This window comes from Agelaius tricolor, unplaced genomic scaffold, assembly GCF_023055355.1.
Source record: "Agelaius tricolor isolate 1412-34295 unplaced genomic scaffold, bAgeTri1.0.p SCAF_38, whole genome shotgun sequence".
In the NCBI taxonomy this organism is placed as follows: Eukaryota; Metazoa; Chordata; class Aves; order Passeriformes; family Icteridae; genus Agelaius; species Agelaius tricolor.
Window position 1 is genome coordinate 4,472,401 of NW_027269298.1, and position 20,963 is coordinate 4,493,363.

At 58.1% G+C, this 20,963-nt stretch overlaps 2 protein-coding genes across 9 annotated transcripts; one reads left to right on the forward strand and one right to left on the reverse strand.

Annotated features, from left to right (window-relative positions):
- Positions 1 to 3,498: 3,498 nt before the first annotated feature.
- Positions 3,499 to 12,930, forward strand: PTGS1 (prostaglandin-endoperoxide synthase 1). Its single transcript, XM_071454116.1, has 11 exons — positions 3,499 to 3,660; positions 8,170 to 8,286; positions 8,396 to 8,536; positions 9,275 to 9,418; positions 9,770 to 9,951; positions 10,030 to 10,113; positions 10,402 to 10,648; positions 10,931 to 11,217; positions 11,863 to 12,010; positions 12,343 to 12,716; positions 12,794 to 12,930. Exons 1-10 carry the CDS (start codon positions 3,552 to 3,554, stop codon positions 12,696 to 12,698), a joined length of 1,815 nt encoding a protein of 604 aa, XP_071310217.1. The 5' UTR covers positions 3,499 to 3,551; the 3' UTR covers positions 12,699 to 12,716; positions 12,794 to 12,930.
- A 3,321-nt stretch (positions 12,931 to 16,251) lies between these two features.
- Positions 16,252 to 20,908, reverse strand: PDCL (phosducin like). Of its 8 annotated transcripts, none has more exons than XM_071454223.1 (5): positions 20,803 to 20,908; positions 20,043 to 20,086; positions 19,591 to 19,765; positions 18,793 to 18,974; positions 16,252 to 17,902 (listed from the first exon to the last, which is right to left on the reverse strand). In XM_071454223.1, the coding sequence occupies exons 3-5, from the start codon at positions 19,757 to 19,759 to the stop codon at positions 17,351 to 17,353; spliced, it is 903 nt and encodes a 300-aa protein (XP_071310324.1). In that variant the 5' UTR covers positions 19,760 to 19,765; positions 20,043 to 20,086; positions 20,803 to 20,908; the 3' UTR covers positions 16,252 to 17,350. The 8 variants fall into 8 exon arrangements, with proteins under 8 accessions (XP_071310324.1, XP_071310329.1, XP_071310328.1 ...); XM_071454228.1 differs by lacking the exon at positions 20,803 to 20,908 and adding an exon at positions 20,462 to 20,692 and having other exon boundaries at positions 20,043 to 20,085; XM_071454227.1 differs by lacking the exon at positions 20,803 to 20,908 and adding an exon at positions 20,430 to 20,692.
- Between the last annotated feature and the right edge of the window lie 55 nt (positions 20,909 to 20,963).

The following is a 20,963-nucleotide window of genomic DNA, read 5'->3' on the forward strand; positions in this document are numbered from 1 at the left end:
GGAAGCTGGAAGCATTTATTTGTCTGAGCCGGCGGCTCTATCTGCGTGCGGGAGGCGTTGGCGGTGGCGGGGCTGGGCTCCGGAGCCTAATGAGCCTGAGCTGAAGATGATGAATATGATTGCTGAAAGCGCTTTCCTGAGTCCTCCTTTCCTGGGGCTCAGGTTACGAGTTCCCAGACAGCCTGTCCAGCCCCGGCTTTTCAATTCTGATTTGTAGCCCCCCAAACTGTCTGTCAGCTCCCCGTGCCGGAGGAAATGCTGGGTCCTCCTCTGCAGTGCCCGGCGGAGCTGGGGAAGGGGCCGCCAGCCCTGTGCAGCCATCGGGGAGGGTTTGGCCCCCCGGGCTGCCCCTGTTGGCCCTGTGCCCCACAGCCCCCTGAGGCAGAGGGGACTAGCCCTGAGCACTGTCCCCTGAGGGGTCTCCAGCCACCAGCATCTGCTGTGCCCTTGCTTCTGTGGCTATTGGGGACCTTCCCCACGGGGCCTTGCCACCGGTCACCTCTTAACCTCACAGCAGAAAAATGTAGGGTTCAGCTTCTGTGTTCTCTGCCCATCCCCTGCAGCCCACGGCCAATGTTCCCCCACTGAAGCACATCCCACAGAGAAGCTGCTCAGGGATGGACAAGGATGGGTCAGCCCGGGGATGCTCCATGGCCATGCAGATCAGAGGGACACAGTCCTGACAGGCCTGGTGTGGGGAGCCAGGGGTGCCCCTGCCTGGCTGCCCACAGCTCTGCTCCCTGTGTGGGGCTCAGGGTGGGTGGTGTCCCTGAGCTGCTCCTTTGCCCCTTGTCTCATGGTGTCGCCATGGCTCGGGTGTTCCCGTGGCTCCAGCATCCTCGGGCAGACGGGGAAAGGATTTTATGAGGGAAGGATTTTGGGTGCTGACCCGCCACAGGTTATTGTGTCCCGCTCTCCTGTTCCAGTCACGTTTCGGATTCCGGGGGCAGCACCACCCCAAACACGGGGAATGAGGGGCTCAGGGGACCGGAGAGGAGATGCGGGGCGGCCCAAGGCAGAGCAGCAAAGGAGCAGCGATGCTTCGTGCCTCCCAGCACCTTCCAGTGCCTCCCAGCGGCTCGCAGCCCTCCCGCCGCCGCCGCCGCGCTGCCATCGGCGGTGTTCTGCTGCCTCCCTACGGAGGACGCGCCGGCAGCACCGGGGCCCCGCCGCTCCCGCCGGGACAGACGCGCGGGGCCGTGACCGGGGCGGTGACCGCTCACCGGAGCCTCGGGCGGGGCTCTGGTGCATCCCAGCACGGCTCCGAACCTGCCTTCTCCATCCTGTCCTGCACCGCAGCCCAAGGGTCATTCCCGCACCATCCCGGGGCTCTGGCGCCGGCACATCCCCGGAGCAGCACCAGCACATCCCCGGGACAGCACCAGCACATCCCCGGGACAGCACCAGCACATCCCCGGGACAGCACCCGCACATCCCCGGGGCAGCACCGGCACATCCCCGGGGCAGCACCGGCGCATCCCCGGGACAGCACCCGCACATCCCCGGAGCAGCCAGGGCCCCAGGGGGGTCTGTTTGTCTCCTGCTGTCCCCCAGGACACGGCAGTGAGGCACACGTGGCATTTGGCTGCACCTCACTGGAGATCCCCTCTCTATTCCAGAGTGGTGTCAGGGCATTTGCTGGCCAGACCCGGTGCCCATTTTGCCTGTGGCAGATCCCCAGATGTGCCCTCTGTGCCTCAGCTGGCCCTGGCCTTGCCCCAAGGCTGTGAGACCACAGTCTCACACAGTGCCCGAGCACGCCACCCTCCTCTGCCCTGGCTGGGGACAGGAACTCCTCTGGGCACCCAGGGCTGGCTGCCACCCTGGGATGTGCGGTCAGACACCGCGGGCTGCAGCTCAGACTGAGCCAAGGGAAGTCGGGTGGCAGCCGGGGCTGGCACCGGGGAGTTCAGCGGCTGCTGGTTTAGAGCTGAGCACTGAGCACTGGAGTGAGGGGTCTGGCTGCTCGAGAGACACCGGGAGTGCTGGGGGTCTGCAGGACACCCTGAGCCGGCAGCAGAGCCCCCTCCTTCCCTCCCTCCCTCCGCAGCAGAGCCGGGACAGCCCCTGCATGGCAGCCCTGGCCAGACAGCGGCCCCGGGCTGTTGCAGCCGTTTCCGGCATTGTGCAAGAGAGTGGTTATTGAAACGCGGTGACAGGGAAAGGAGGGGCAGTGAGAGCGGAGCGCGGCTGGAGCGGGACATCCCCGAGGGCTGCGGGGCTGCCCCGCTGCGGGTGGGGGTCAGGCTGGGCCGGGTCACGCGTGCTGCGGTCACCAGGGTCAGCATCGGGTGCGGGACAGGAGGGGACAGGCCAGAGCTGGGGCTGGTGGCGCTGCAAGAGGGAATGGAGGGGAAATACAGCAGCCACAGGGTGAACCACTGCCTTCCTGGGACTGTGACACCCTGGGGAGGCTGGCAGGGGGCAGGAGCAGCCGTGACTGCACCGACTGCACACATACAGCAAAACCTGCCCCAATTCCCTGTGTGAGCTCGTCAGTGGGAGCAGAGGCAGTGTCCCCACCCTGCGTGAGCCCATCCAGAGCCTGCTGAGCTCATGTTTATGTCATGGCTGGTGCATTTGCCTGCTGAAGCTGGATCTGAGGCCCCTCGTGCATTTTGGGACGCCTGTGAAAGCCGCTTGACCTGTGAGGACACTCCCTCCCTGCTGCTGAAGCCCCCTCAGAGGAATCAAGCGGGGTCCAGGCAGGAACCGCGCTCCCCCAGCCTGCCAGGGCTTCCTGCAGCTCAGCAAAAGCCGCGATAATCCTCTCCCAGCCCGGCCTGCGCTGGGGTCTCTGCTGCTGAGAGGCTCAGCAGGCTCCGACCTCTGGGTTCCACCAGTCTGGGGACGTCCCAGCCAGGTCTGCAGCCCTCCGTGCTCTCGCCTATCCCAGAGCCATGCAGAGCCTCTCCCAGCCCCACTCGATTCCTGTGGGGTCGCTGCTGCCTGCCCGGGCCGGGCTGGCTGAGTCCTGTCCGGCTCCAGCGGCTGGTGCTGGGAACAAAGCATCCGGGAGGAAACACGAGCGATGGTTCCACCGATAAACTCAGCTCTTCTGGCCGCTGGCGGCTGTGGGCAGCCGGGCTCCGGGCACAGCCGGGCAGCACTGCCCGGGCAGCCTCTTGCGGCCACTCGGAGGAGCTGAGCCAGGCCAAGGAGTTTGGGGACAGCATGGAGTCCTGGGGGAGCTGGGATGTGGAATTGGGATGTAGGGGGACGTGGGAGCAAGGGCGTGGGCGTGGGGATGCAGCGGGATGTGGGAACCAGGAGCTGGGTATGGAGATGTCCGGGTAGGTGGGGACTGGGAGGGAAACGAGGGAACCTGGGGTTCCTGGGAGAGGCACGGACCGGGGCAGGGCTGGGGATGCAGGGGTGGCCAAGCGGATCAGGGGAGGGGAGCGCAGCCGGGGCAGTCCCCGGCGGGCCGGGCTGTCGGAGGCGGCCCCGTCCCGTCTCGTCCCGTCGGGGGCGGGAGGCAGCGCGGCGGGGGCGGGGGCGGAGGGGCCGCGCCGGGTGCGACGCGGGACGCGGCGGAGCTGCCTCTCGCCATGGGCGGTGGGTGCCGGGCCCGGGCCCCGCCGGCCGCGGGGCTTCGGCTGCTGCTCGCCCACGCCGTGCTGCTCTGCGCCGCCGGGAGCGCCGCCGGCACCGGCTCCGGTACGCGGGGCGGGACCGCACCGGGAGGGAGGGAGGGAGGGAGGGAGACGCGGGGGAGTCGGTGCCGGTGGAGCGGCGACATCCCGAACAGGGGACATTCGGCACCGGGGGGGCGAGGGGACCTGGTCCCGCAGGGTCCAGTGCCGGGAGTCCCGGGGAAGCGGGGAGCGCTGCGGGGAGGGCGCTGCGGGACCGGGCCGCGGTCCGGCGGGTCCCGGCGGGATCGCACTCGCCGCCCCCGGCTCGTCCTCGCCCGCCGGTGCCCTCCGTGTCCGGGGCGGAGGGCAGGCAGGGTGGGCAGGGGCGGCTGGCAGGAGCCCCACGACCACCACCCGGGTCAGGGTGCCCGTCCGTCACGCCCGGCTGGGAGCAGAACCGCCCTGGTGGAACAAACTTCCCCCGTCCGCCTCCCGCAGGGACCACACGCAGGGCCCGGGGGAGACATCGCTGGCCCGAGGCGGCCGGGGACGCACGACAGGGCTGGATCCCCGCCAAGACCGCGGCCACCCCGCGCCGGCCCCGCCACCCGGCTGAGGGGCAGTGCCCGGCCGCTTCCTGCAGCCTCCCGGCCGGGACGGAGCTCCTCCAAGGAGAGGGGGACAATGCCCGTGCGTGCTGGCAGCCAGGGCCCTGCCGCTGTCCCCAAATGCACGGCTGGTGACGCTGCAGCTGGGAGCGAGGATGGAGGGCTGGGAGCAGCAGGGGCGGCTCTGGTGGCCTCAGCCATCGTTTCCTTCCCAGCACCACGTGCTGCCCAACCGCAGGCTCACCAGGAGATGGTGAGGAATAATGCTGACTATGGCAGGCACCCATGGAGCGTGTGGTTAAATAAAACCCTTTCTCAAACCCATGGCCAGCTCTGCGGGGGACTCCAGGAGCTGGGGTGTGACCCAGCCGGGTGACAGGTCCAGCCACCAGAAACAGTAGGGCTGGGTGAGCCCAATGCTGAGTGACCTCAACGAGGCTGGGGAGGTGGCAGGCACCCCACTGCAGGGCACATCAGCCACATCTGCTGAAAGGAGAGTCCCCAGGGGATGGATCTGGCTGTCCCTGGCTGGGCTGGACCACAGGTGGTAGGGACAGGCAAGGGACAGCCTCTGCTCTGCTCCTTCTCCAGCTTGGCCATCTCTTTACACGTGTTTTATCTTCCTGAGAAGTTCCTCTGGGAGCTGAGGACAGCTGGGCCAGCATCTGTGTGTCCTGCTTACCACAGGACATGCTGAGGACCCACGTGCCTGAAGCAGCTGGGACAGATGCAACACTGGAATGGTGCAGCCCTGGAGCTGACTGCTGCACAGCACGATCAAAGCAAATTTCATTATGTGGGGGGGAAAAAAATACCTGCAATACATGATGTACAGGAAAAGACGGCTTTTTTCCAAGCCCTAATTAGCGAGGGAGATATCTGATTGAGAAATTAGGGGAACTGTGCTGTGCCCCGAGGTGCTGTCAGCAGAGTGTCTGGGCTCTGCTCCTCCCCAGCGTTGCACCAGGAGGACCACAGCCTAATCTAGTCCTCGGATCTGCTCTTAAAGACCAAATAACAGGATGTTGGGCTGAGGCTGAGATCTCCTGCTCACTTTATATTTGCTGCTCAGAGCACTTTACTTGACTCCTCACTGGCTGCACCTTGGCTCTGAGCCTTGGTGTTTGTTCTCTGTAGACTTTTCCTCTGGCTGTGAGCAGAGCCAGGCTGGTTCCAAGGTGTTTCTCAGTTTTCCCTGCAGATATTGCCCTTGGCTGCTAACTTGCCTTCAGGGGTGTAGTTTTGTTCAAGCATTCTTGCAAAGTAAACCTGACTGTCCTCTGAGCAGCCATTGCACAACTCAGGCTGCCAGACAGGAGCAGTGGCAGCACCCCAACGTCGCCGTGTGCCCGAGCCCCAGCCAAGGGGCAGGTGGGGCACAGGCCCTGCTGTGTGGAGGCAGGGGGGCACCTCTGCCAGAGCTGCTTTGCATTCATGGCTGTTTCCATTGCCTGTGGTCTGCATCTCCTCCAAGCACATCCCCCTCTGCAGTGGGGCTCACAGAGAGCCAGCCCGGGCTGCAGAGCGAAGCCACAGAGCCCTGGGGCTGTGTCACCCCTCCAGCCCATCCCGGGCAGGCAGCCTGGCTCAGGTGCAGGGGGAGGATCACTGAGCCCTCGTGGAACACAGCTGTGGGCCTGGCACGCTGCTCCTGCTCATGGTGCTGCCAGAAGTGGTTGCAGATGACAATCTGGCTGTGGTGTGTGTGCTGTGAATAGTTCGTGCGCCCGAGAAACCTTCCAGGATCAGACAAACAAGTGCGTAAGCGTTCCATGGTCTCCAAAGCCTGCGGCAGCTCAGCCAGGTCCCATGGAACGAGCCCGGCTCCATCCCGGCCATGATTCACCCCAGGTTGCTTTGGCTGCGGTTTGTGGAACGGATGTTGTCCCCAAATCTGGCATTTTTCAGCGGTGATGGAGCGAGTGCACCGGCCCTGCCGGCACGAAGGGGCCGTGCTCCCGCTGCAGGGCCTTTCCCATACCTGGAGCCGTCCTGGCAAGGCCAGCGCAGGATTCCTGGCCGGGGTGTGGAGAGGCACGGAGCTGCTGCACAGGGAGGCTCCTCAGGATGTGATGGGGCTGGTGTCGCGGGCCAGGACACGCTCCAGCCCCTTCCCACCCTTTTGGCTGGAACACGCTGCTCCCACCCCGCCTCGGGGACCCGGCGGCGGCACTGACACTGCAGTGAACCGTGGGAGGCGCGGCCCGGCCCGGCCCGGCCCGGCACAGCACGGCACGGCCCGGCACGCCGCCAAACCCGCCTCGGAGGAGGGCTCGGCACGACTGCACTGCCATGGAGCCCCGCACCGGGGAGGGCCCCGGCCGAGCGAACTTCTCCTGACTCCCCATATCAGCTGGAGACACGGGGCAGGACTCGACCTGCTGTGCCGGAGCATCCTCCCAGCCCACAGGAGCCCGGCTTCCCCCGGGCTGCAGCGGGCACGGCACGGGGCTGCTCGTTGGGGCTTTCACCGGGTCTGCAGCAGAGCCAAGTGTGGAGCTACCGGCGTGGGAATAGCCCAGAGGATGCTCCAGCTGCGCTGCAACACCTCCCCCTTTCCAAAAATTCCCATCTTGCAAAAATCTGAACGGGTGGTCTGACCTTAATTTGTCTGAGATAAATAAGATCCTACCTGCTGCCTCCCGTCTGGAGACATGAAAAGATCCAAGATGAAAGGGAGCCTGACGGAAGTGCTGGGAGCTGAGCACGTCTTTGCAAGTCGGGCCTTGTGTGCCAGGAGGGATTTGGGACCACAGGGCTGAGCACAGCCCGGCAGAGCTGCTGGCTGAGCCCCGGGCTCCCTGCCCTGCCCCGAGCATGTGCCTGCTGGGACACCGAGCAACTTCACAAAATTACCTTTATTTTCCAAAGATGTTAATTTTTAGCTGCAAATTCCTATGGAAAAAATGTGGTTTCTGTTCTGCATGCCCATCCCACCACCCCAGCAATGTTCCCAAATTCCAGAAGAACCTGAAGCGGGTCTGGCAGGGATCTGGTGAGCTCATGAGCCACATGGAGCAGCTGATGGGCTCAGGAGACCTTCCTCCATCAGCTGTGGCACTGGGCACCCTGGCAGTGGCTGTCAGTCTCCTCAGCACTCGGGGTGTGCTGCCTGTCCCCCATTCCTGCAGCCAGCAGCTCCAGAGCTGGGCACTGCCTTGGTGGCACCTTGTCCATGAGTGCTGTGTGCCCTGGTGGGGCTGGTGGCCTCCAGTGTGCTCTGACAAAGCCAGGTGTGCAGCCAGCTCTGGGCTTTAGGCACTTCCCTCCTGGCACAAAGGCTCTGTCCAGACCTGGCTTGGTGAGTTGAGAATGCCACTGGTGAGGATTTCAGGAGGCAGCAGTGACAGAGAACATCCCAATTTCCAGAGCACTCCTTTGGCTGATGGAAGGCAGAGGAGTCTCTGGCCACCCTGGATGGTGTTTCTCTATCCCCTGAGGTTTGCTGCTCTTGGAGGGGCTGTGGATGGTGGAGTTACAAGGATCTTCCTGCTCCAGGGCAGCCCGGAGAGGCTTGGTGGGGATGGAGCTGCTCAGCATGGGAGCTGCTCCGTGCCAGAGGGTCTCCCTGTCCCACACAATCCCACAGCCTGGGAAGGGCTGCAAGGGGCCTTATCTCGTCCCTGCAGGCTGGGCATGAAGGTGGTGGAGGAAGGGGCCGGGCGGGAGCTGGGAGTGAGCCATGAGAGGCCCTTTCCATCCGCTGGGGGCGGTGGGGCTGAGGGGCCCTGCCAAAGCAAACGGCCCTGACAATGGCTGTTGTTATTAGCACAGTGGCTGTTTGCATGGCTTTAGCCCGGGCTGGGGCTCCGGGGGCACAGCAGCCCCCAGGCACAGGGCAGGGCTTGGCTCCTGCACCTCCTCCCTGAGCTGGACCCGCTGGGCTGGCTCCGAGGCACTGTCCCCCCTTGAGGAGCAGGGAGCCAGCAGATGCAGCGATGTGCTGCCTGGATGGTGATGTCTCTCTCTCTCTTCCCCTGCAGTGAATCCCTGTTGCTATTTCCCCTGCCAGAACCAAGGGGTGTGTGTGAGGGTTGGCCTGAGAGGATACGAGTGCGACTGCACCCGGACCGGGTACTACGGGGCCAACTGCAGCTCCCGTGAGTCCCTGTCCCCAGGATCTGCCAGGGCAGCCCTGTCCCCACAGCACTCACTGCTCTGGGTGGGCCGGCTCCTCAGCAGGGAGAGTGACTGCTCTGTTTCCCCCAGCTGAGTTCTGGACACGTCTCCACAACCTGCTGAAGCCCAGTCCTGCCTTCTACCACTTCATCCTGACCCACTTCAAGTGGTTTTGGGACATTATCAACAGCACCTTCATCAGGGACACGCTCATGAGGCTCGTGCTGACAGGTGAGGGGTTGGAGAGGGTTGGGGTTCAGCAGGACTCGAGGACCCCCTGGCATGCACAGATGTGTGGGTGGGGATAGCAGGGCTGCAGCGATGCTGAGCAACTCCTGTGAGCAGGGTGGGCATTGGGCTGGAGTCACCTCAGCAGGAGACCCAGAAGGTTGTCACCCTGTCCTTCCATCACCCTGTCACACTGTCACTGTGCCCGGGGGAGCTGCCCAGCCAGGTTGCAATGGGGTGTAGGGGGTCCCCAGCACTGTGCCAAGCTGCCAGCTGGCTGGAAAACACGAGCAGTTCTTGGCATGCTGCACTCCCCAGGCCAAGGAGCTGTTTCACAGCTGCACAGAAAGCAGCCCGTGGAAATATGGCCCTTGTTACTCATGTCTCCATATTCATCACTTTGCATAAATATTTAGGTTCCAGCTCTTGGAGCCGTAGCGACACGCTTGCAAGGCTCCGGCTGTTGGCTTCACCATTTCTAAGGGTTTGTCATCTCATCCATCATCCAAGGATCCACTTAGCACATTAGCACGAGCCCTCCTTTCCTGCAGGGAATTGCAGCCTTTAAAAGGCTCGGAGCAAAGCCCAGGACACCCACATGCCTCCACTGCTGGTACCTTTCTGGTTTTTGGGGTGCCAGGGGCTGTCTGGCAGCACAGAGCAGGCGGGCAGGGACCAGGGCCAGAGCCTGTGGGTTGCTGCCTCAAGCCCCACAGTGGTGATCCCCCTCTCTCCTTTCAGTTCGTGCCAATCTCATCCCCAGCCCCCCCACTTTCAACTCTGACTATGGCTACATCAGCTGGGAGGCCTATGCCAACGTCAGCTACTACACCCGCGTCCTGCCGCCCGTGCCGGACGACTGCCCCACGCCCATGGGCACCAAAGGTACGTGGCTGCTCCGGGGCACCCACACCCTGAGTGTTTCCCACCCAGCCATGGCCAAGCTTTGGCTGCCATGGACACTTCTGCAAAGCACCACTGGCAGTGCCACGTGCTACCCCTGTCCTGCCCAGACTGGCTCTGCTGCAGGAGATTGATGACATCTGGATTGCTGCTGGGACAGCTCAGGCTGAGCTGCTGGGACATGTCACAGCCTGTGTGAGAGGGCTGCAAGGTCCTTGTGCAGATGAGTCTGTGCCTGATGCTGCAGCAGACACCACCAGCAGCCCTGCAGACAGCACCAGTACCTGCCTGGGTTGGCACTGGGCATCTTCCCTCAACCTCCATCCTTTGCAGGGAAGCTGCAGCTCCCTGACCCCCAGCTCCTGGCAGAGAGGTTCCTGCTGCGGCACAAGTTTGAGGCTGATCCCCGAGGCACCAACATGATGTTTGCCTTCTTCGCCCAGCATTTCACCCACCAGTTCTTCAAGACATCTGGGAAGATGGGACGTGGCTTCACCAAGGCTCTGGGACATGGGGTGAGGGCAGCAGGAGTGAGGGGCTGTTGGGGTCCCTGTGCCTCTCAGAGCAACCTTGATGCCCTGTTCTCTCCACAGGTGGACCTGGGGCATTTGTACGGGGACAACCTGCAGCGGCAGCACCAGCTGCGACTCTTCCGAGATGGGAAGCTGAAATTCCAGGTACCACCCAGCACAACTGAAACACATCCCAGTCCCGTGAGCCAGGGCTGTTTGAAGCCCGTGTTCCTCTGGCACCTCTTGGCAGACCCCAACCCTGATGCTGGCCGGGGGACAATCTTTGGGGTGCAGCTGCTCTGATGGCAGCAGGCACTTGGGGCTCTATGAGGGAGGCGTTTCCATTCCACTCACCTCTTGCAGGAGAGCAATGCGGTACTCTTGGCTGGGCAGGCTTTTACTGGGATGTGTTTGTCCCCTCCCCTTTCTGCCCTGTGGCTGCTGTGTCCCCAGGTGGTGGATGGCGAGGTGTACCCGCCCACGGTCAGCGAGGCCCCGGTGCACATGGTGTACCCGTTGGGCGTGCCCCAGGAGCGGCAGCTGGCGGTGGGGCAGGAGGTGTTCGGGCTGCTGCCGGGGCTCTGCGTGTACGCCACGCTCTGGCTGCGAGAGCACAACCGCGTCTGCGACCTGCTCAAGCGGGACCACCCCACCTGGAGCGACGAGCAGCTCTTCCAGACGGCGCGGCTCATCCTCATCGGTGAGGAGCTGCCCCCGCCCTGTCCCAGCCCCTGGGCGGCCCCCAAGGACTCACAGGCTGGCCAGCCTCTTCTGGGGGTAATGGTCAAACTGCCTTTGAGGCAGCTCCTCTGGCATCCTTCTGGGAATTGCTTGTTTTGGTCCATATAGCAAAAAAATTGGCTTTGGTCCATCCAAAATGGTGAGGAGGAGGTGGATGGTTGCTGTGGTAGATGTGGGTAACATCTCAGGTGCAGAGCTGGTGGCTCCTGCTGCTGCCAGCTGCTTCTTTTCTGCTGCCCAGGGGAGACCATTAAGATCGTTGTTGAGGACTACGTGCAGCACCTCAGTGGGTACTACCTGAGCCTCAAGTTCGACCCCGAGCTCTTGTTTGGGTCCCAGTTCCAGTACCGGAATCGCATCGCCGTGGAGTTCAACCAGCTCTATCACTGGCATGGGCTGATGCCCGACTCCTTCATCATCCAGGGACAAGAGTACAGCTACAAGCAGTTCCTCTACAACACCTCCATGCTCATGGACTACGGCGTGGAGGCGCTGGTGGAGTCCTTTTCCAAGCAGGTTGCAGGAAGGGTAAGGTCCTGCTCTGCCCTCTCCGGGAGGGACACGCATGCAGTGGTGCCACACCGAGTCTGCCCAGGGCAGCAGCCCATGGGCACATCAGGAATCATCAGGAGTCCTCCCCACCCGCACCATGGCGAGGCTGGCCCTGGCAGCCCCAGCTGCTTGCCCTTGTTGCTCTGTAGTAAACACTCCGGTGATGCCAGAGCCTGTGGAAGCCGGGATGCCCCCGCCCGGCTGCGGAGCCGCGGGGCCTGGAGCAGCGCCTGGCACTGTTCTTTGCTGCCATCGCATGGATGTTTTCTACCAAGCGATTGCAGCTCCATTCCTCACTCTCTTTGCCTGTGCCAAGCAGCCCAGCTGAGGCTGAGCGTGAGGCCCTTTGGGCATTTGGGTTCTCCCAGTGAGCCTGAAATCTCTCTCATCCTCCTCACTGGGTCACTGTCCATCGGGGACTTCCTCTGCCCTGTGCCCTGCCCTGGGAGCAGGGCTGGCCTGACCAAGCTGCTCCACAGTTGGTTTTTGCACTGCCCACCCTCTTGCTCTGCAGTGATGTGTTGGTGTCACAGCCTGAGCCCAGGGTGCTTTAGTGTGGTGGCCCTCTGGGGCTGATGCTGGTGTGCCTGATGTGTGCTCCTCCTTGTCTCTGCCCTGCAGATCGGTGGGGGACAGACCATCAATGCCAATGTCCTGCACGTGGCCATTGGGGTCATCAAGGAGTCCCGGCAGCTGAGGCTGCAGCCCTTCAACGAGTACCGGAAAAGGTTTGGCATGAAGCCCTACAGGTCCTTCCAGGAGCTGACAGGTAAGGCTGCACTGCTGCTCCTGGGGCTTTGCTGGGCCGGGGCAGGGGCTCTGTGCCTGTGGGTGAGTACCAGGCCATGAGCTGCCCCTCTGCCACTGGGCTTGGAGCAGCCACCCCTGCCCATCCCAGCCCTGCCTGCTCATGGCCCCACAGTGGGGCAGACTGATGCAGAGGTGTCAGGGGATGCAGGGTCCTTCCTCCTGGGGTCCCTGGCCTGGAAGTCAGGCTTGCCACTGCCTGCGAGGGAGCCACCCTCCCCTTGCCCACTGCCAGGCCAGTCCTTGCCAGGTGTGATTCTCTTGCTAAAGCACTCTGATGTTCACTTCGTGCAGGAGAGGAAGAGAAGGCAGCAGAGCTGGAAGAGCTGTATGGAGATATTGATGCTCTGGAGTTTTACCCAGGCTTGCTGCTGGAGAAACCCCAACCCAATGGCATTTTTGGGGAAAGCATGGTGGAGATCGGAGCTCCATTTTCCCTGAAGGGGCTTTTTGGAAACCCCATCTGCTCCCCAGAGTACTGGAAACCCAGTACATTTGGTGGAACAACTGGCTTTGAGATCGTGAAGACGGCATCCCTGGAGAAGCTCGTGTGCCTCAACGTGAAGAAGTGCCCGTACGTGGCGTTCCACGTGCCTGACGCTGCAGAGCACGGCGGCCCTCGGGCTGCTGGATCCTCTACAGAGCTCTAGCAGGGCTGACCTGCCCAGGTAGGGACTGTCCTTGGCCTGCTGCAGGCTGAGCTCAGCTCCCAGCCCGGTGCTGAGGATGCTGTTCCTTCCTACAGCGAATGGTGGGCATGCAGGAACCTGCTGCCCCTGTGCCTGCCCAGCACACGTGCACAGCTGGGAGAAGGAACCAAAGCAGTCTCTCCTGGAGGAGACCAGAGAGAAGCATGAGGTCAGATCTCCAGACCTCCTGTGTCGTGCTGGCTTGGACCCTGGCACGTGCCACTGGCTGCCAACCTGGGGCTGCTCCGAGCAAGATGCTACCTCTGTGCACACAAAGGGATGGAGTCTCTTCCATCCCAAAATCATCACCCTTCTCTGCACTAACAGCTCAGCAAACACATCCTCACAGCACACAGAGCCTGCTTCTGTCCTCCTCCCCAAACAGAGCTCAGCCCTTGCCCAGCCCAGCCACGTGGTAGCTGGCAACCACTGTCACTGGCCTTGATCCCCATCAGATCCTGGTTAAGCTCCAGGAAAAAGGAAATTTAAAATAATAAATGATTTTAAAAACTCCTCTATTTGTGGCTGTGCCCACCAGCACTGTGCTGGGCCATTGCTGACTGCACCTGAAGCAATAAATGGAGCAACTTCTCCCTTAGAAGCTTCCATGGGGGTCTCTGAGTGTCCTGAGGCAGTTTGAACTTTGCTCCCCTCTGGCCACCTCCCAGCCCTGTGCTGCTCAAATGCCACAATTCAGTGTTTGGACACTGCTCTCAGGCACAGGGTGGGATTGTTGGGGTTGTCCTGGGCAGGGCCAGGGGTTGGACTGTAATAATGTTTGTGGGTCCCTTCCACAATTCAGGATATTCTGTACTTCCATGGTGACACTGCTTAGACCACCATTGTGTATTTCTCTCACATAAAAACTATCCACACACCAATCTGGCTGCCTGGGTGTTTTGTAGACATGAAATAGCCACAGTCTGTAAGAGAGCATGCAGCTGCAGCTCCTTCCTCTGCTGTCCTGGAGGAGGGGAGCACTCCTGAGCCTCTGCTCCATCCCAGCAGCATTCCCAGGGAGGTGTTACAGGAATTTTAAATTAGGGAGGTTTAAAGGGCTGGTGCCTTGGCTGGGATGTGGTAGGAGAAGTCATAGCAAGGGAACATGTGCATGCAGAGACTCCCAAGGCATGAGCCTTCTCACTCACTCTCTTTAACCCTTCAGAAATGGGACAGCACTACCAGGATAGCACCTGGATTTCAGTTTCCTGGGGGATGTGGGGAGCCAGAGAGGCCAGCAAGACCCCGAAGGCACAGCAGGCAGCTTCACCTGCTCTGTGCTCCCCTGGCACACGGACAGCCCAGTGCTTCCAGTCGCACTGTGCCGTGCAGAAGGGCTGAGCAGCAACGCGAGAGGAGGACACGGTCAGTCCTTCCCCGGGCACGCCCCCAGCCAGCCGCTTCCAGCTGTGCTTCCAGCTGTGCTCGTGACCGCCCTCCCCGGCAGGGAGCCGCTCCAGCCCCCAGCATCCTTCCCTGACATCTGGCGACAGGCACAAGCCCGGCTCGCTTCAGTTAAACCACAAACATCCTGCGTTTGCTCGTGGCTATCGGGGCTGCCAGCGCTGCTTTGGGACGGCTGATAACGGCACGAGAGCCCCGGGGCACAGGGAGAGCGGCCGAGCTGCTCTGGGCCAAGGAGGAACGCTCCCCTGGGCACACCTGGCACGGCCTGGCTGCTCCCTGCCACCAAGGAGGAATGTTCCACTGGGACAGCCTGGCTGAGCCACAGCTGGCAAACCTGGCACCTCTTCCAACCAGGCCAGGACAGCAAAGCATCTCCCTCCTGCCAGCAGGAGAAGCTTTGAAATCGTTTCTCTGAAGGACCAACACGTACCAGCCCCAGGCACAGCATCCAACACACTACTGAAACCTTCCCCAGGAGCCCAGGCACCCACGGCCCTGCACACAGAGCTTCCCCCAGCCCAGCACTGCTGAGCTCTTCTGTTTTCTGTGCTGGTTCTCCAGCCATGGCAGTTGCAGAAATCGCTCCCCCCGTCACCAAGGTACAGCCACATCCAAGGCAGTGTTTGCACCCACACATGGTGGTGTTTGGTGTGGCCACCAGCACCACCAACCATGGCAGGGGCTCCCTGCTGTGCTCTGGAGAGGAGAGTGCTGCCAGAAGTGCCCTCTGTTTGAGCTCTTGGTAAACACAGCTGGTGGACATGCTCTGTGTTTTTAAACATCCCTCTGGGGAGCCCAGCTGTGGCTTGCCTGCGGTGGGGATGGACAGGGACAGCAGGATGGGGCTGCCTGGGTTCCTGCAGCAACAATGAAAACACGCATCTGGGATTGTGTAGCCTCAGAGGCAATGATTCACTGAGCAGGAGGAGAAAAGCAACCCCTCCTTGGAGGGAGTCTCCAGACTCTCCCAGCCCTCCCCAGCAGGCCCCCCTGCCACAGGATCAGGCCAGTGACTGCACAGGAAACCTTGTTTGGATTTTCAGCAAAGGCATATTTTGAACATTTTACAAAGAAGAGGCAGATGGGAGGCCAGAAGAACTCAGTGTGATCTTTTCTTAGCTGAATTTTGTCCTGCACTGCCTGGCAGCCATGCTGGCCCCACAATTAAATGTCCACGTTGAACTCACTCTGGGATTTCATTCCTGCCCTTGCCAAGCAACCATCCGTGCTTCCTTGTGCCCTCGCATTCCGTGCCCAAGCTCTGCTGTTTGTATTGGAACATCTTTAACTGTGAGCAAAGCCAGGTGAGGGCCTGTAACACCCACCAGTCCTGGCTGCCTCCCTGCACTGCACCGCTCCTTCCAAAACAGAACATTTCCCAGAGGCTGCACACCTACATGACAAGTGCTTTTTCAACTCCTATTTATAGATCTCCTTGAAAATTCAGCTTCAAGGAAGGGCAAAAAGCAGCAGCAGCAGCAGCTTTTTCCCAGCTCAGCCTCTTCTCCCTGCTCACAGCTGTGCATGAGCCTGTGCATGAACGAGCAGCAGGCACAGCTCCTCTCCCCTCGCTCCCTTGTGCTTGTTATATTCTTCCACATCAATGATCAATTGGATTCACACCTTTTTTCTTCTCCTTTTTGCTGCTGGCACTGCAAACCACCTGTCCCCTACCTGAGCACAGGAGGTTCCTCACCAGGAGTCACCTTGCTCCAGGCCATTGGACACAGAGCAGCAGGGGAGGGTTTGATCCTGTTACAGTTTTGCTGCCATAGGGGGCAAAAAAAAAAGCACTTTATAAAAACTTCAAAGCAACTCAAGCAGACAGCTCTGCCTTGATCCTCTCTGCAAGATAGGTTTTGTGATGATGCTAAAATGCACCTTGTCTGCACAACAGACTTCACTGAATCTCACCCTGGATATGAGTTACAGTTGCTTTGATATTTTTCTTAAATGTGCTGATATCCACACTCAGTGATTTAATTCCATATATCTTACATAGGGTTTTTTTCTGCAATTCTCATGAAAAGAAATAATCTCTCACCACATTTGAAAACCTGGATTTCTGCCAGTTTCCTTAAAACAGCTACAATCTGTGCCAACTCAGTCACTTTAAACTACAGATTATTTATTTTTCTGTTCATACTACTTTTAAAAAGACAGCTCAAATAGATACAGTTAGAAATTATTTTTTTTTCTAGCCCAAGATCCATTCTTATTAAGATCCTATTAGGATTCACAGACACATTTGCAATTCTTCCTGGTGTTCCAAAGTGCTTTACATAAAAATTGCAATTAAATTTAATCATTAAACATGGCATTACATTGGGTCATGTATTTAGGTAATAGTCTACTTCTACTACTGAAGGCAGACAGAAAAGAACTTTACCATTGATTTAGTAATTTTAGCATGGGATGAAATTCTGAGGTTATTCAAGTCCTAATTCTGCATTTTGCCAACAAGATTCTTCTTGCTGCTGTTCAGCACACATGTTGGAGCTCTTTGCAGCAGGCAGTCTCTCTGAAGAGGCAGAGCTCATTTTCTGATCATGTGACTACAAGGAACTCCAAGGATGGGTTTTAGAACCCAAGAATGTATTAAGAGCTGTAATTGCATTTATGTCTCAGGGAAGGTTAAGGGAAGAAGAACTCTCTCCAGCTGAAAAGCAATTTTCAGGATGAAGCCGGGGGTTGTTGTTATTTGTAACTGAGAAAGAACAAAAATTTAAGGCCAAATGTTAGAACAAGATTCTCCCAGGAAGGAGACTGCAAACTGTGGAATGGAACATGGGACCTCACACTTTTAACTGGTGCAGTTCAGCACCAGATTATTAAGTCTTGAATGTTAAAAACTATTTTATTTGCAGTCTCAGTTCTTATCTTAGGGAGTTGGTGGCCACATCTCAATTGAAATGTGCAAGGATGCTGAGACATTGCAACAGACAATTTCCTAAACTGACTGAATCATGTTAGAACTTTGTGTTAAGTAAAACACATTTGAATTGCACAGAAATGAGACTGTTTTAGTTGTAGATATGGAATTAATTTAAGAAAATGTTAGGAATTTGTTGTTATTTTTAATGAGCAGAAGTCAAAGTGCATGAAGGGGAGGAATACATACCCACACGATGGAGGAGAGAGAACAATCCCTAGCACAAGAACATCCCACAGCACAACTACACCTACGGGCCCTTGGCACAAAGGGCTCAGTCTATTTCCAGATCACTGTCTTCACTGTAACATGCAGATGGATTATGTATAGAAGTCAGCAGCAGTAGGTCTTTTTCTGGCAGCAAGCCACACTCCTGCAGAAAAGCCTCCAGGTCTACAGCAAAAAAATCTTCTCCCAGCTGGTCGGTGATGCGCACGAAGTTGCCAATGAGCTCCCCTGCCTTGTAGACCAGCAGGGCTGGCAGGGCATTGTTAGTGAAGCGAGTGCTGGCACCAATGAGTGAACTCTTCACTCTGCAGAATTTCACTGTTGGGTACTCAGCAGCCAGGCAGATCATGCAGCCGTTCAGGGATTCAGTGCCAGGGATATCATCTTCGTAAATATGGATCATGATCAGTGTGCTCTTATGCTCTTTGTCCACGGTGTCCAGAAATGCTTCCCCACTGGTGATCTCAAACACCTGCTTGAATTGCTGCCCACTGTACAACTGCTGCCTCATCTCCTCCATCCGCTGCTTCCTGTAGCGCTGCAAGAACTCCTCATCGTCCTCATCATTGTGGATCATGTTGTATTCCTGTAAAGTCATCTAAAAAACACACAGGGATTCCTGAAAAACATCTGCACCACTATATGGGTCACTTACATAATGAGAACATAAATCAAGAGGATTAATGTGGGTCACTCATCTTTAATAACAGCAAAGTGCAACCCATGAAGGCTCAAGCACCCTGTGTATTACACTCCATTCTGATCTAATTAGAAACCATGTCCAGGGGGAACAGCGATTTCAGCCCTGGGTATTCCAGTTTCCACAAGCTGCACTAATAACACAAGTGGCTGCTCCATGCTCCCACTTTAATCCAGGTTAATGGTGGCCATGTGCTTCTACCGAGCTGGGAGTGCTGATTTGGAAACTGTGCCTGACCTCAGATGAGCTTCTTTCTCATCAGCTTTTCATTTAGTTTTTCAGTTAACATTTGTGGCACCATTGTGCCTGTAGAATTGAAATTACCAGGATTTTATGTATTTTATACCTGTTCACTTGCTTCATTAAACTTATCTGCATCACTCAAGACACAGGAGAGCACAGCCAACTTTCATCATCTGAAGGCACAGACATGTCTGCAATTTAGTAACTTCTCTGACTACAACTCAGGGCTAGTTAACAGCCCAGCTAATTAAAACCCTTCACTACATCCAATGTCTTCAACTCCTAGAGCTCAGAGTTGAAACACCCGCTTACTAAATACTAAATTAATAAGGGCTCCTAGTTTCAGGCAGGGGAGGCAGCATTCACAGTTTTGCTGTACAACTCTTCATATTAATCCCCTGGAGGTGGTTAGATCAACAGATGAGAAATCTGGAAAAAGCTTTTGGACTTCCTTGGTATTGCAGCTAAATCACTTATTTGCTGTCACAGGCAAGCAAAACTGTTAAATACTTAAGTGGCATTTTGATTCCTTTGTGCCACCCTACCTTCCCATTGATTTTTTCCTGCAGCTCTTTCTGCTTCTGCTGCTCAGCCTCGTCATCCAGGTGAGACCTGCAGGTCATGGAGAGCTTCTTGATGAGCCTCTCCATCTCCCTGCGCTGCTCCTGCCGCTGCTCCGTCTCCAGCTGCTTAAACCTGCGCCAGTCATTGATCACTCCCTTGGGACCTGCAATGAGGTGTGGAGCCATTTCATGTGAAAAAGACAATACAATGTTACCTATCAGTTACAATCAAGGAATAATTTGTAAATCAGTAAAACGGTGACCTGGTCATAAATGTTTTTGTAACTATGCAAAACATTGAAATAAGTAATTTGCCATTTGCACATCCTTGAGTTTCTATCTACATTTTTAACAAGAAGGCTACAATTTACTTAACTAGGCTACTCTTGTAATTGTCCCAAAGATTAATATCTGTGCTCTTGAAATAGAACCACCAGCCCACAAGAGTTCTCCTATTGTTAGCATGGCTTTCATCAGAACAAAAATAATGATATATTACTATCTGAATTGTACAAATCAGCCTTGTCTCAACTTTATATCCAAAACCTGACTGCTTCAGATATGATGCTGAATTTGAATTCTCTCATAGGAGAAGTCAAACATTAAAAAAAAAAAACAGCTATTAAAAATAAAGTTAGACAACAGCCAGAAACTGATCACCCTCTGACTCAAGTATGCATAAACCCAGGAATTTCATTTCAAAAAAAGAGTTTTAGAAGAACATACAAAATTTCCAATCAACAAGGGATATACAAAAGAAGTACATTGATATGATGATACCTGTGTTGACAGCGCTGCCATCGCTGCTGAGCTCCACCTCGCCCACACTTTCTGGAATGCTGCTCTCCCCTTCTTTATCCTCCTTCTCACTGTCTTCATCCTCACCCTCGCTGCTGCTGTAATAATACTGCAGCTTCTCGCCAAGCAGTTTATCATCTGCAGTGGTCATTATGCTCTAAAAATAAGGTAACAAAAGAGAGGATGCATTTCTGATCCAACATGCATCATGATGGTCCTTTATTTCCTCAGGGCAGTTTTTAACCCCAGGAGAACACAGCCCTCAGTCACCTGGGTTAATTCTTAAGCCACAATTTAAAACTCAGTTTAAAACCTCAGAGCCTCACTGGACAGCTCCACCAAGCTGATTCCCAGCTACTATTACTTAGATTATTTAACAATTCATTTGAGCTGAAAAACTATCAATGTAATTAGGTAAATTAAAGCGTTCTGACCTGTATTCCTTTCCAGTCTTTCAGAGACAAGCTTCTACCAAGACCTGGAAGAAGAAATTTTAATCAGATCAGTTGCTGTGGGCTCACGCTCGATGGTGCAGGGGTCTCCCAGCCAGCCCAGGCCGTGTGTGTGACACAGCCCGGCTCCCGGTTCACCTGCCCACGGACACAGCCCGGCTCCCGGTTCACCTGCCCACGGACACAGCCCGGTTCCCGGTTCACCTGCCCACGGACACAGCCCGGTTCCCGGTTCACCTGCCCACGGACACAGCCCGGCTCCCGGTTCACCTGCCCACGGACACAGCCCGGCTCCCGGCTCTCCTGCCCACGGACACAGCCCGGCTCCCGGTTCACCTGCCCACTGACACAGCCCGGCTCCCGGTTCACCTGCCCACGGACACAGCCCGGCTCCCGGCTCTCCTGCCCACGGACACAGCCCGGCTCCCGGTTTTCCTGCCGGACGCCGCAGGCTCCGCGGGAGCTAACCCCAGATTCAGCCGATTACAGCGCCAGATGGCCCGGGATTACCGGGACCGCCCCGCAGCGGGGCCGGGCCTGGGGCGGGACCTGGGGCCGGCTGGGGCCGGTGATCCCGCGGGCCCCGAGCGAGCCGGCTCGGCCGAGCGCCTGCCCCGCGCCCTCCCCGGGTCCCTCGGGCCGCGCCTCGGGATTCTGCGGGGCCCAGGAGCACCGGCCCGAGCGGAGCGAAGCGAAGCGGCCCCGCCGCCACCCCGGCCCGGCCCCGCTGCCGCCGCCTCACCGCTCCCGCCGCCTTCCGGGGCCGCTGCGCGGGGCACGGCGGGAAGGAGGCGGCCGGGGGAGGAGCCGGGCCCGGCCTCGCTGCCCCCGCCCCGCGACGGGAACGGGAACGGCACCGACACCGGCACGGCGGGACCGACCCCCAGGGAACGGCACCGGTAC

Coding starts and splice junctions, on each gene's coding strand:
- PTGS1 (XM_071454116.1), top strand. CDS start 3,552: ATGGGCGGTGGGTGCCGGGCCCGGGCCCCGCCGGCCGCGGGGCTTCGG. Junction 3,661..8,169: donor CGCCGCCGGCACCGGCTCCG/GTACGCGGGGCG, acceptor CTTCCCCTGCAG/TGAATCCCTGTTGCTATTTC. Junction 11,218..11,862: donor CCAAGCAGGTTGCAGGAAGG/GTAAGGTCCTGC, acceptor TCTGCCCTGCAG/ATCGGTGGGGGACAGACCAT.
- PDCL (XM_071454223.1), bottom strand. CDS start 19,759: ATGACCACTGCAGATGATAAACTGCTTGGCGAGAAGCTGCAGTATTAT. Junction 18,975..19,590: donor TGGCAGCGCTGTCAACACAG/GTATCATCATAT, acceptor ACCTCATTGCAG/GTCCCAAGGGAGTGATCAAT. Junction 17,903..18,792: donor AGGAAAAAATCAATGGGAAG/GTAGGGTGGCAC, acceptor TGTGTTTTTTAG/ATGACTTTACAGGAATACAA.